General features: G+C 43.7%; 1 protein-coding gene across 1 annotated transcript in view; it reads left to right on the top strand.

Moving 5' to 3' along the window:
- The window catches only part of ACER2 (alkaline ceramidase 2), a 51,967-nt gene extending 43,227 nt beyond the window's left edge, over positions 1–8,740 (top strand). The window contains exon 6 of the mRNA XM_077249702.1: positions 6,589–8,740. Coding sequence (XP_077105817.1) covers positions 6,589–6,775 — 187 coding nt within the window. The 3' untranslated portion in view covers positions 6,776–8,740. The remainder of the gene's footprint in view (positions 1–6,588) is intronic.
- The last annotated feature ends 5,504 nt before the right edge of the window (positions 8,741–14,244 follow it).

Genomic DNA, 14,244 nt, shown 5'->3' with positions numbered 1-14,244 from the left:
TCTTGAGCCCCTGGCTGCACGATTTCCTACGGAATGGGCGAAAGTGGGATTTATTTTATCTCTTTTGGCAGGGCGTTGGAGTGGGCAACGCCGCTTTGGGAGCGTGATGATCATGTGGTGCAGAGTGCTCCTCTCTTCCTGGACGCTCTGAGGCAGGTCTTTTTGGGACCCCGTGTCACCCACGATACCGCGCTCCAATTATTGGCAGTAACTCAGGGTTCGTCCATGGTCAGCCAGTTTGCCGTCCAATTCCGGACTCTAGCCTCTGAGCTAGAATGGCCAGATAAAGTTCTTATTCCGGTGTTCTGGAAAGGACTGGCAGACAATGTTAAGGACGCCTTGGCCACCAGGGAGATTCCCGCCACACTGGAGGAGCTCATTTCTATATCTACCCGCATCGACCTTCGTTTTAACGAGCGGAGGTTAGAGCGGACCCAGTGTAGGCAGAGGTTTCGGCTGGCTCCCACCTTCGCCAGACCTCTAGAATCTCATGTTCTGGCGTCTGACTCCCATGAGGCCATGGAGGTTTCTCGAGTGGAACCTAAGTCTCAGACCGCTCGAGTACCCGTGGTTTGTAGAAATTGACAACAACAAGGACATTATGTCAATAAATGTCCACGGTGGTCGGGTAAACGATCGCGTCTAATAACCATTGGAGGGGGTTCACTAGACACAGCGGCGTTTTCCTCCAAGCTGTCCTTCAAAGGGACAATCATGTTAGGCTCATCATCTCTAACTGTCGAGCTTTGTGTGGATTCTGGGGCAGAGGGAAATTTCATGTCCTCTGCTTTTGCTCTGCGCCACGCAATACCTTTGGTGACGCTCGCCAAACCAGTAACTGCTAGAGTAGTGAATGGGTCAACACTCCCTTTACAGATCACACACCAGACTGTCCCTTTCACGTTGTCCATGTCCCCTTCCCACCAGGAGATTATTTCCCTTCTTGTCCTTCCCAAGGGAATGGATGAGATTCTGCTGGGAATACCCTGGCTCCGTTTCCACTCCCCAGAGGCGGGAACTCGACCCCTAACATAGGGTTGCAATTAGGGTTAGGGTTAGAATTAGGGCTAGGGTTGGAATTAGGGTTAGAATCAGGCTATTTGCACACGGTGCGGATTTGGCTGCGGATCCGGTGCGGATTTGGCTGCGGATCCGCTGCTGATTCATAGCAGTTTTCCATACGTTGTACAGTACCACGTAAACCTATGGAAAACCAAATCCGCTGTGCCCATGGTGCGGAAAATACAGCTCGGAAATGCTGCATTGTATTTTCCACAGCATGTCAATTCTTTGTGCAGATTCCGCAGCGTTTTACACGTGCTCCATAATAGGAATCCGCAGGTGAAATCCACACAAAAAACACTGGAAATCCGCGGTAAATCCGCAGGTAAAGCGCAGTGTGTTTTACCTGCAGATTTTTCAAAAACGGTGCGAAAAATTCGCACACAAATCCGCAATGTGGGCACATAGCCTTAGGGTTAGGGTTGGAATTAGAGTTAGGGTTGGAATTAGGGTTAAGAGTAGGGTTAGGGGTGTGTTGGGGTTAGGGTTGTGGCTAGGGTTGGGATTAGGGTTAGGGGTGTGTTGGGGTTAGTGTTGGAGTTAGAATTGAGGGGTTTCCACTGTTTAGGCACATCAGGGGGTCTCCAAACGCGACATGGCGCCACCATTGATTCCAGCCAATCTTGGGTTGAAAAAGTCAAATGGTGCTCTCTCCCTTCCGAGCCCCGACGTGTGCCCAAACAGTGGTTTACCCCCACATATGGGGTACCAGCATACTCAGCAGAAACTGGACAACAACTTTGGGGGTCCAATTTCTCCTGTAACCCTTGGGAAAATCAAAAATTGCAGGCTAAAAAATTATTTTGGAGGAAAGAAAAATGATTTTTTATTTTCACGGCTCTGCGTTATAAATTTCTGTGAAGCACTTGGGGGTTCAAAGTGCTCACCACACATCTAGATAAGTTCCTTTGGGGGTCTAGTTTCCAAAATGGGGTCACTTGTGGGGGGTTTCTACTGTTTAGGCATATCGGGGGCTCTGTAAACGCAACGTGACGCCCGCAGAGCATTCCATCAAAGTCTGCATTTCAAAACGTCACTACTTCACTTCACTCGATTCCAGCCAATCTTGGGTTGAAAAAGTCAAATGGTGCTCTCTCCCTTCCGAGCCCCGGCATGTGCCCAAACAGTGGTTTACCCCCACATATGGGGTATCAGCGTACTCAGAAGAAACTGGACAACAACTTTTGGGGTCAAATTTCTCCTGTTACCCTTGGGAAAATTAAAAAATTCTGGGCTGAAAAAATTTTTTTGAGGAAAGAAAACTTATTTATTATTTTCACGGCTCTGCGTTATAAACTTCTGTGAAGCACTTGGGGGTTCAAAGTGTTCACCACACATCTAGATAAGTTCCTTTGGGGGTCTAGTTTCCAAAATGGGGTCACTTGTGGGGGAGCTCCAATGTTTAGGCACACAGGGGCTCGCCAAACGCGACATGGTGTCCGCTAATGATTGGAGCTAATTTTCCATTCAAAAAGCCAAATGGCGTGCCTTCCCTTCCGAGCCCTGCCGTGCACCCAAAAAGTGGTTTACCCCCACATATGGGGTATCAGCATACTCAGGACAAACTGGACAACAACACTAGGGGTCCAATTTCTCCTGTTACCCTTGGGAAAATAAAAAATTCCGGGCTAAAAAAATCATTTTTGAGGAAAGAAAAATTATTTTTTATTTTCATGGCTCTGCGTTATAAACTTCTGTGAAGCACCTGGGGGTTTAAAGTGCTCACTATGCATCTAGATAAGTTCCTTGGGCGGTCTAGTTTCCAAAATGGGATCACTTGTGGGGGAGCTCCAATGTTTAGGCACACAGTGGCTCTCCAAACGCGACATGGTGTCCGCTAACGATTGGAGCTAATTTTCCATTCAAAAAGTCAAATGGCGCGCCTTCCCTTCTGAGCCTTGCCGTGCGCCCAAACAGTGGTTTACCCCCACATATGAAATATCGGCGTACTCAGAAGAAATTGCCCAACAAATTTTAGGATCCATTTTATCCTGTTGCCCATGTGAAAATGAAAAAATTGAGGCTAAAATAATTTTTTTGTGAAAAAAAGTACTTTTTTATTTTTACGGATCAATTTGTGAAGCACCTGGGGGTTTAAAGTGCTCACTATGCATCTAGATAAGTTCCTTGGGGCGTCTAGTTTCCAAAATGGGGTCACTTGTGGGGGAGCTCCAATGTTTAGGCACACAGTGGCTCTCCAAACGCGACATGGTGTCCGCTAAAGATTGGAGCCAATTTTTCATTCAAAAAGTCAATTGGCGCTCCTTCCCTTCCGAGCCCTGCCGTGCGCCCAAATAGTGGTTTACCCCCACATATGAGGTATCAGCATACTCAGGACAAATTGGAGAACAACTTCCGTCATCCAGTTTCTCCTTTTACCCTTGGGAAAATAAAAAAATTGTTGCTAAAAGATCATTTTTGTGACTAAAAAGTTAAATGTTCATTTTTTCCTTCCATGTTGCTTCTGCTGCTGTGAAACACCTGAAGGGTTAATAAACTTCTTGAATGTGGTTTTAAGCACATTGAGGGGTGCAGTTTTTAGAATGGTGTCACTTTTGGGTATTTTTATCCATATAGAACCCTCAAACTGACTTCAAATGTGAGGCGGTCCCTAAAAAAAATGGTTTTGTAAATTTTGTTGTAAAAATTAGAAATCACTGGTCAAATTTTAACCCTTATAACTTCCTAGCAAAAAAAAATTTAGTTTCCAAAATTGTGCTGATGTAAAGTAGACATGTGGGAAATGTTGTTTATTAACTATTTTGTGTCACATAACTCTCTGGTTTAACAGAATAAAAATTCAAAATGTGAAAATTGCAAAATTTTCAAAATTTTTGCCAAATTTCCGTTTTTTTCACAAATAAACACAGAAATTATCAACCTAAATTTACCACTAACATGAAGCCCAATATGTCACGAAAAAACAGTCTCAGAACCGCTAGGATCTGTTGAAGCGTTCTTGAGTTATTACCTCATAAAGGGACACTGGTCAGAATTGCAAAAAACGACCAGGTCATTAAGGTCAAAATAGGCTGGGTCATGAAGGGGTTAATACAGTTAACGAGTCGATTAGGAGCGTCTAACTAGTCTGTAGGAGCCAGAACTCTTAATGGCTGGTAGGGGATCAAGTACTTATTTCTCACTGCAAAATGCAAATAAATTTATGTAATTTATACAATGTGATTTTCTGGATTTTATTTTTGATATCCTAGCTCTCAATGTTAAAATTAACCTACCCTTAAAATTATAGACAGCTCATGTCTTTGTCAGTGAGCAAACTTACAAAATCAGCAAGGGATCAAATACTTATTTCCCCCGCTGTATATATATGCATGTGTCACTGACATCTATATATCTATGTATTCTATGTGTATACAGTGGGTGCGGAAAGTATTCATATCCCTTGAAATTTTTCACTCGTTCATTGCAGCCATTAAATTCAAAAAAGTTCATTTTTTTCTCATTAATGTACACTCTGCGCCCCATCTTGACTGAAAAAAACAGAAATGTAGTAATTTTTGCAAATTATCACATGATCACATGATCATAAGTATTCAGTCCCTTTGCTCAGTATTGACTAGAAAGCACCCTTTTGAGCTAGTACAGCCATACGTCTTCTTGGGAATGATGCAACAAGTTTTTCACACCTGGATTTGGGGATCCTCTGCCATTCTTCCTTGCAGATCCTTTCCAGTTCAGTCAAGTTGGATGGTGAACGTTGGTGGACAGCCATTTTCAGGTCTCTCCAGAGATGATTAATTGGGTTTAGGTCAGGGCTCTGGCTGGGCCACTCAAGAATGGTCACAGAGTTGTTCTGAAGCCACTCTTTTGTTATTTTAGATGTGTGCTTAGGGTCATTGTCTTGTTGAAAGGTAAACCTTCAACCAAGTCTGAGCAGTCCAGAGCAGTCTTGAAGATGTTTTCATCCAGGATATCTCTGTACTTGGCCATATTCATGTTTCCCTCAATACCAACCAGTTGTTCTGTCCCTGCAGCTGAAAAACACCCCCATAGCATGATGCTGCCACCACCATGTTTCACTGTTGGGATTATATTGGGCAGGAGATGAATAGTGCCTGTTTTTTTCCACACATACCACTTAGAATTATCACCAAAAAGGTCTATCTTCATCTCATCAGACCAGGGAATCTTATTTCTCATAGTCTGGGAGTCCTTCATGTGTTTTTTAGCAAACTCTATGCGGGCTTTCATATGTCTCGCACTGAGGAGAGGCCTCCATTGGGCCTCTCTGCCATAAAGGCCCAAGTGGTGGAGAGCTGCAGTGATAGTTGACTTTGTGGAACTTTCTCCCATCTCCCTACTGCATCTCTGGAGCTCAGTCACAGTGATCTTGTTTTTTTTTTTTACCTCTCTCACCAAGGCTCTTCTCCCACAATTGTTGTTTGGTTGGACGGCCAGGTCTAGGGAGACTTCTGATGGTCCCAAACTTCTTCCATTTAAGGATTATGGAGGCCACTGTGCTCTTAGGAACCTTGAGTACTGCAGAAATTCTGTTGTAACCTTGGCCAGATCTGTGCCTTGCTACTATCCTGTCTGAGCTCCTTGGCCAGTTCCTTCGACCTCATGATTCTCATTTGGTCCGACATGCACTGTGAGCTATGAGGTCTTATATAGACAGGTGTGTGCCTTTCCAAATCAAGTCCTCTCAGTTTAATTAAACACAGCTGAACTCCAATAAAGGAGTAGAACCATCTCAAGGAGGATCACAAGGAAATGGATAGCATGTGACTTAAATATGAGTGTCTGAGCAAAGGGTCTGAATACTTATGACCATGTGATATTTCAGTTTTTCTTTTTTATTAAACTTGCAAACATTTCTACATTTCTGCTTTTTTTCAGTCAAGATGGGGTGCAGAGTGTACAGTATTGTGAAAAAAATGAACTTTTTTGAATTTACCAAATGGCTGCAATGAAACAAAGAGTGAAAAATTTAAAGGGGTCTGAATATTTTCCGTACCCACTGTATATCTATTCTATCTATTCTATTCTAACCTGTCAGTGTGATTTTACTGTATGCTGCACATGAATTGCCGGCTTTTCACAGGACACCGGTGTGTAAAAATCGGACAGCACTCACATGGTCCCAGTGCTGTGCGATTTTTTTCTTGCACCCCTAGGCTTGCATTGACAAGTCTCGTCCGAGTCTCGGTGACAATCGCAGCATGCTGTGATTTTAAACGCATGTTGAATACGCCTGGGAAAATAAACTCACCCATATTCTATGGTAGTGTGACACCAGCCTTAGACTAATAAACATAGTGATATGAACAGTAAATGGCCTCACCTCATAAGCTGACAGCTTCTTTGATTTAAAATGTATTATGTAACATTGAGAACTGATCTTCCAAACCTTTTCAAAAGAATGTATAATTTCCAGTTTAATATGAGACAGAATATATCAGATTTTAATGACTGTAAGATGAGCTCCAGAGCCGGCCTTTCATGGATAATAAATAGAGAGCGGTATCGGGATGGAGAGTTTATTACGTTTCTTGTGTCTTGCAGGCACATTCTCATCTGTCTGGCTGCTTATCTTGGCTGTGTTTGCTTCGCCTACTTTGATGCTGCATCTGAAATCCCAGAGCAAGGACCTGTCATTAAATTCTGGCCTAGTGAAAAGTGGGCTTTTATTGGAGTTCCCTATGTCAGCTTACTCTGCGCTCACAAGAAATCACCTGTGAAAATTACATGAACTACCGCGGGACGATAATAAACATACAGATCCTTCTACGGTGCAATCACTATGGGAATTTAGTGGACATTTTCCACAGTCATGAGTCTCATTAGGGACTTTGAAAGGCTTGTCTTATCTTAATTGGATAAGACTTTAGATTCTGCCGACATGACGAGAAAAGAATTTGCCTCTATTTCCTACAAATACAGAGAATCTTATTTATTGATGTATTTATATAATGATATTTCCTGCATTACAAGCCGTAATACCTTTTCTACACGGCACTTGCGGTATCTGTCACGTTGAGGCTGGAAGACAATGAAGTGAAGGCTTGTATACTATTCCAATCCGGAATCGGAGTATAAATATTTTATGTTGTGTTCTGTCTAGTTCCTGTCATCTCTCTTATAATGGAAACATACAAGTCCAGGGAAAGAATTGCACAGTTCTGAGCTACAGAGAAATTCATCTCAGTGTGAGACTTCATCTGCTTATCAGTGTTAAACATTCCATAGTTATCGTTTTTTCCATTATTTTTTTCTAGTAGGATGTATGTATTTTCTTTGGATGTTTTCTGTGACTTGGCACTGTTGCTGAGAGGTTCTAAGATGCTATTTTTCAAGATTTGTGCATCTCACTAGTCAAAGTATTGTGTAAATTCAGAGTTTTTCTGCATTTTTTATGAAGATCATGTTATATCCTCATCAAATGTTACCTTGTTAATTCTTTTTTAAACTAATCCCTTATGGCTATAGTTTTAGGCTCTGTTCACATTTGGATTTTACCAGTCTTTCTCTTAGTGTTTCTAACAAGAATAACATCTTTTCCAACGCTTTTCTTGTTAGAAAAAATTATAGTACCCCGATGTAATGATGTTGGACACCATTATAGGTAAATGGGACACTATTTGTCAATATCAATAATTTTAGTTTTGTTTCTTTTTTAATATTGCATTTTAACAAACCTCCAGAATAGACAGTATTTTAAGTTGCAAACTACAGAGTCCATTCACCATTAGCAGTTTATTTAAGTCAGTTTTCCATTTTTGTCTTATTGTATTCACTGACGTTTTTTGTGCCAAATTCATCAAAATGATGCATGCGTTTTGCACAACATAAAAAAATGCTCTTTTTTGCCTCTTCTTTTAACCTGTTTTGTGATTTTTTTTTTTAGGACGAAAAGTCACATGTCCTGTTCAAAATGTCACAAAATGTACATAAAAATTTTAGGTCTACATACAATCATTCCATGAAGGTGACTGGAGATCAAATGAAAAGTGATAAATTGGGTCGAAAACATCTGTAAACCATATACTCCGCAAATACAGTGGCAAAATAAAAAGAAAAAAACAAACTCATAAAATATGTATTTTAAAAAAAGGCACAAACGGAAATATGACCATGGTGCAAAACACTTAAAATATTGACAAAAAATAGGGCCCTTTGTGCTTTCAAACGTTACTCCGGACACATACTTCACATATTTCATGTTACCATCAGAGCCATAGTAAATCACATCTGGGGTTTGCTAATCATCTTTATCCTAATTTATTTTCCATAATTCTAAAGGACAAAGTAGAAACTGCTCTATTGAAAAAGGTGTGTGGCGGTGGCAACTGCTACATACGTATGTCTGTCTGAGATACGTGGTTAACTAATAATTGGATTCCATTCAACTACTGCCATTGCATTTCTATAGTGTTATGTTACATAATGCTGCAATGTGAGGACAAGAATATGGATTTTACAAAGATATTTTTTCTCATCTGACTGGAGTTACTCTTTATTTAACATAGTTTAATAGCTACAGTAGTGAAGAGCATTCAATTTGACAAGTCATTATGAATATTGTATTATGGAAATGTGCATTTAAATCTACAATGATAAGAACATTTTCCACTGTCACTGTGCTCTCTGAACAGACGTAAGTGGCTGGGTTTTGTTATTATGCTCAGGTATTTCAATAAATTAATTTTCAGTGTGATGGTTGTATTTAGTCTTATTGCTCATCTATTGATGTGACAGGCTATACATACAATAAAATAAGAGTAATCTGTAAAATTGTGGCAAAAAAATGTGATGGAGGTGAGATACGTATAACTGTGCATGATGGCGTCAGTGATGTAAAACGAGAGCAGTTTCCTCCAGCACACTACGTGTTGAGAGGATGAAATGAGAGTCATATTATGGTCTGGTTTTAGTGGACCTTCAAAGAAAAAGGTGGGAGGGGGTCCGCCATACCTGACAGAAACTGTGTGATGTCAAGATCATGTGATCAGTCACATGATGGAAGAGTCACAAGTTCTAGGCTTAAATGGCTGAAGGCCAGAGCTTTCAGTGTTCAATGTGTGCCTCGAGAGGGAGAACTCCAGGAAAGTGTTGCATGGACTTGTGAACTTGAACAGTGTGTGTTCTGCCAGCCATGAGTGGGAGGAATCCCGAACACAGAAGGACTGTGTTAGTTCTGCCACCATTATGTTTTGTTTTCCTGTTTTGCCCAGAGGGCTGTATTTTCTTTACAGCACCTTGGTCTATGCTGCCTACAATAAACCAAAGGAAGTTCTTAAAGCCGCAGTGTACCTGTGTCTACCTCCATGTGCTGCCAAGTAAGCCGATCTACCTACCACTATATATATATATATATATGTATATATATATACACTCACTGGCCACTTTATTAGGTACACCTGTCCAACTTCTTGTTAACACTTAATTTCTAATCAGCCAATCACATGGCGGCAACTCAGTGCATTTAGGCATGTAGACATGGTCAAGACAATCTCCTGCAGTTCAAACCGAGCATCAGTATGGGGAAGAAAGGTGATTTGAGTGCCTTTGAACGTGGCATGGTTGTTGGTGCCAGAAGGGCTGGTCTGAGTATTTCAGAAACTGCTGATCTACTGGGATTTTCACGCACAACCATCTCTAGGGTTTACAGAGAATGGTCCGAAAAAGAAAAAAAATCCAGTGAGCGGCAGTTATGTGGGCGGAAATGCCTTGTTGATGCCAGAGGTCAGAGGAGAATGGGCAGACTGGTTCGAGCTGATAGAAAGGCAACAGTGACTCAAATCGCCACCCGTTACAACCAAGGTAGGCCTAAGAGCATCTCTGAACACACAGTGCGTCGAACTTTGAGGCAGATGGGCTACAGCAGCAGAAGACCACACCGGGTACCACTCCTTTCAGCTAAGAACAGGAAACTGAGGCTACAATTTGTACAAGCTCATCGAAATTGGACAGTAGAAGATTGGAAAAACGTTGCTTGGTCTGATGAGTCTCAATTTCTGCTGCGACATTCGGATGGTAGGGTCAGAATTTGGCGTAAACAACATGAAAGCATGGATCCATCCTGCCTTGTGTGGAGCATCTTTGGGATGTGCAGCCGACAAATCTGCGGCAACTGTGTGATGCCATCATGTCAATATGGACCAAAATCTCTGAGGAATGCTTCCAGCACCTTGTTGAATCTATGCCACGAAGAATTGAGGCAGTTCTGAAGGCAAAAGGGGGTCCAACCCGTTACTAGCATGGTGTACCTAATAAAGTGGCCGGTGAGTGTATATATATATATATATATATATATATATATATATATATATACATATATATATAGTGGGTACGGAAAGTATTCAGATCATTTTTTTAACATTAATGTACAATCTTCACCCCATCTTTACTGAAAAAAACAGAAATGTAGAAATGTTTGCAAGTTTAATAAAAAAGAAAAACTGAAATATCACATGGTTATAGGTATTCAGACCCTTTGCTCAGACACTCATATTTAAGTCACATGCTGTCCATTTCCTTGTGATCCTCCTTGAGATGGTTCTACTCCTTCAGTGGAGTCCAGCTGTCTTTAATTAAACTGATAGGTGTGTGCCTTTCCAAATCAAGTCCTATCTATATAAGACCTCATAGCTCATAGTGCATGTCAGACTAAATGAGAATTATGAGGTCAAAGGAACTGGCCAAGGAGCTAAGAGACAGAATTGTGGCAAGGCACAGATCTGGCCAAAGTTACAAAAGAATGTATGCAGTACTCAAGGTTCTTAAGAGCACAGTGGCCTCCAGAATCCTTAAATGCAAGAAGTTTGGGACCACTGGAAGTCTTCATAGACCTGGCCATCCAGCCAAACTGAGCAATCATGGGAGAAGAGCCTTGGCGAGAGAGGTAAAGAAGAACCCCACGATCACTGTGGCTAAGCTCCAGAGATGTGTAGCGCCCCCACCGCCGCAGGGCCGAGGGGTACCCGGTACCGGGCCTCTGAGTCTCTGCTCTGGGGTCGTCACGGTGGCTAGGCCCAGTCCGTGACCCTGCCGAGGGGCGTACAGTGATAGATATGATGGATCGATGATGTTAGTGGTGCAGTGCAGTAAATAACGAGGACACCAGGTTGCAGTCTCTTTACCTCTTTACTGAAGATCTCTGGGTCCTCAGTCCAGAATCTGGATAACCAGGCTGCGCAAGTCCGGCCGGTCCAATGGCACCTCCAGAGTTCTCTTAGCAGGTGGAAATCTCTGCCTTCCTTCTAGCGCTATGTGTTGCGGTCCTTCCCTGCTGTGCTTACAGAAAGTCCCCACAACTGTTGTGTCTGTTTCTTAAGTTCCATCACAAATCGATTAGATGATGTTCTGCTAATCCTCCGTCCCTCCCTGATGTTCTGGTTGGGACGGCACCCGTTTGACGGGTAGGCTCGGAGCTCTTCTGGGACCCTAGAGTCGCCCCTCTCCACAAGTTGCCCCCCAAGACTGCATAGGTGATTTAAGTTAGACAGCCCACCTTAGACTGACTGTCCTGCCGCTGTTTAGAGTATCGCTTGAAGCTGAATGTTGTAATACTCCCTCGGCGTTCCGGCCACCGGTAGTGCGCCTCAGTAGGGTGTTGCTTCGGTCTTACAGCACGACCCCTACTGGTATGTCTCCTATTGCTTTGATCTCGTTTCTCACTCAGCACAATCTATCTCGCTTCTGGTCCTTCCTTGGGCACCGCCGCTATCCTGAGCAGGCACGGTCCCGTTACGTTCGTTCAAGTTGCCAAGCCTCTGTCAGGATCCCACCCCTGACAGAGACTCTACTGTATCTTCCCCCACAACACCCTCTGCCACAAGGTGTTGCCTGGTTCCAACCCAGTCAGCTTTCTGATCTAACTTCCTGCCTGACCCCCAGTTTACCCACTATGGTGGGGAGTGGCCTAGTGAATAGAACCCTTAGCTCCCCCCGGAGGCCCAGCTGTGAAATGTATTGGTGTCTGTGATACCTGATCAGATGAACTCCTTCAGTGCCATCAGACGCACCATAGCTCCCCATAGTGGCGGAGCCACAGTACTGCAACGACCAGGACTCTGGGGCGCTGCACTCCCCCCTGGTTAAACACAGTACTCCGGGACTGAGAAGAAAACAACAATACAAGTTAGCAAAAAGACATACAGTTTTGTTGAGTGCAATAACAATAAGTATACTTAAACAGAGCTTCCCTTTATGGGAGGTGAGGACACTTGAACGTTACAAACATGGTTAGATATCATAGCAACATGCTATAAATAACTTTTCTTACCCAACCGGGTATTCTACTTAGTACAAATGCTCGAACAATAATTTAACATTGCCTTTAAGGACGTACACTCTGAATCCACTAAAGACCTTCTTATAATCACATTATAAGGCAATTTAACTTTTTTCATTCTCCTACTTTAAATCTGCAGGACCGCCTGTCCTAACGGCACCAGACCTTCTGCCTCTCCTTTCTGTTACAGGACCGCCCCGTTCAGCCCGGGCCTACTGCCTTTTCAACTACTATACACAGTATAGAGCATAACATTACTTCCAGTTTAAGAGCACTGAGCCATTTCTATATGGCTCCTAGGAGGACTCAGGGTTCACCTTCTATCCTCGTTGTCTATCAACATTATCAAACATTTTCTATATAACATTAAACCTTCTTCTAGCTTTCACTTTCTTTCAGGGAACATCATCAGCATTTCTTTACAATTAACTAGTTGGATACATATAACTTTCACATATCAACATTATTACTTCTTCTTTCAAAGCATCATCATTCCTTAAGTGCTATCGATGAACATCCCCTTTAAGAGGGGACCAAGTCTTTATGAGGTAGCGCAGCTTCTTCAGCTACCAGTCCGTACACCGTAAGGACTCCGGTGCGGGTTCCAAGAACCGTATCTTCGCAAAGAGTCCTTCTTGTATGTAAAACCAGTAAGAAGCCCCTTTAAGAAGGTGCAAACTATTTACAAGGAGTTTGTATCATGCATTGTTCATGATTCAGCAGTTCTTTGATAACTTGTGCAAAACGTAGAAAACAAACAAAAACAATAGGGATCCCGGGTCAACAAAGGGATCCCTTTAAGAGTTAACCCTGGACGGGTTTAAAGCAGCAAAAAGCAGGGAAACAAACAGTTAACTATTTACATATTCAGGTTTCCGAGGTTTAGTTGGACGGCTTCCAGGGCTGTACCTGGCACTTAACCCTTCTTGGCCTGGGAAAAGTGAGGTCCAGGGTTACACCCAGTGCTGGACAAACGCCGTTAATCCGTCTTTCCTGTACAGTTAAATCATGCGCAGCGATGGAGGTCTGCGCAGCTTGAGTATGGGCATTTGCTGCAGCAGAGGTAGCGGCCGCTGCAAGATCAGTCACTGGAATGGAGTCAGCAGTTGTGGCACTAGCAGTCACTGGAGTGGTGTCGGTCGTCAGGGCAGGGTCGTCCTTCATACCTGCTTCAGATGCGGTCCCTCCGGTGCCGGTCTGCTCCGTCTCCGCTGGGGTCAGGAACGCTAGTTGTAGGGCCTTGCGCTGCGGCGTTGTCATCTTCGGTTGCAGCATCTCGCTTTCCGGCAGGGCCTTGCTTTCTGGCTTCGGAGCGCTGGAACTTCTTTCTTGCTCCGGACCAGACGAGGCTGCCGACAGATGTCTGGTGAGGCTCCCGATGAAGATCTTCTTCCACCCGGCCTCAGTGCTCAGCTGCGTCTGCGGGAGTTGGTGGATCAGCTCGTCCGCTCCGGTCTGCAGGAGGTCAGCGTCAACTATGGAGGTCTGGCTGCGGTGCCTCTCCGGGTAGCTGGGGGAGTCCTCGGCTCCAACCCCCACGCTCCGGCTCCGGGCGGCTGGCCATGGCGTCCTCCATGTCGCTGAATTCTTCTTCCTGGTCCTTTTCCCGCTCTCTCCTTCGTGGGCAGTTTCGCTTTCGTTGTCTCCGCCCCCCATTGAGGATCAGTAGGCGGATCTCGGCTGCTGACGGACACGTCCTCAAGGGGCTGAAATATTTAGACTGGGCGGCCATTGTCTTTCGCGCTCTCCAGCTTGTCTACGCCCACTCCACGCCCTTCTTCTTCTCCTGCGCTCTCCTTAGCGCTGTAATGGCGGCGGTTTTGGCGGGAACTTCTGGCGGCAAGTGGCAATACACAGTCTTTGCAATAAAGTACAGTCCAAGCACAACAAATCACAATTCCAAGGCACACATGACCTGATTCTTC

The sequence above is a fragment of the Ranitomeya variabilis genome, chromosome 1 (genome assembly GCF_051348905.1).
Source record: "Ranitomeya variabilis isolate aRanVar5 chromosome 1, aRanVar5.hap1, whole genome shotgun sequence".
Taxonomy (NCBI): Eukaryota; Metazoa; Chordata; class Amphibia; order Anura; family Dendrobatidae; genus Ranitomeya; species Ranitomeya variabilis.
The sequence above is the reverse complement of the archived record's forward strand: the minus strand, read 5'-3'. Positions and strand labels throughout refer to the sequence as shown.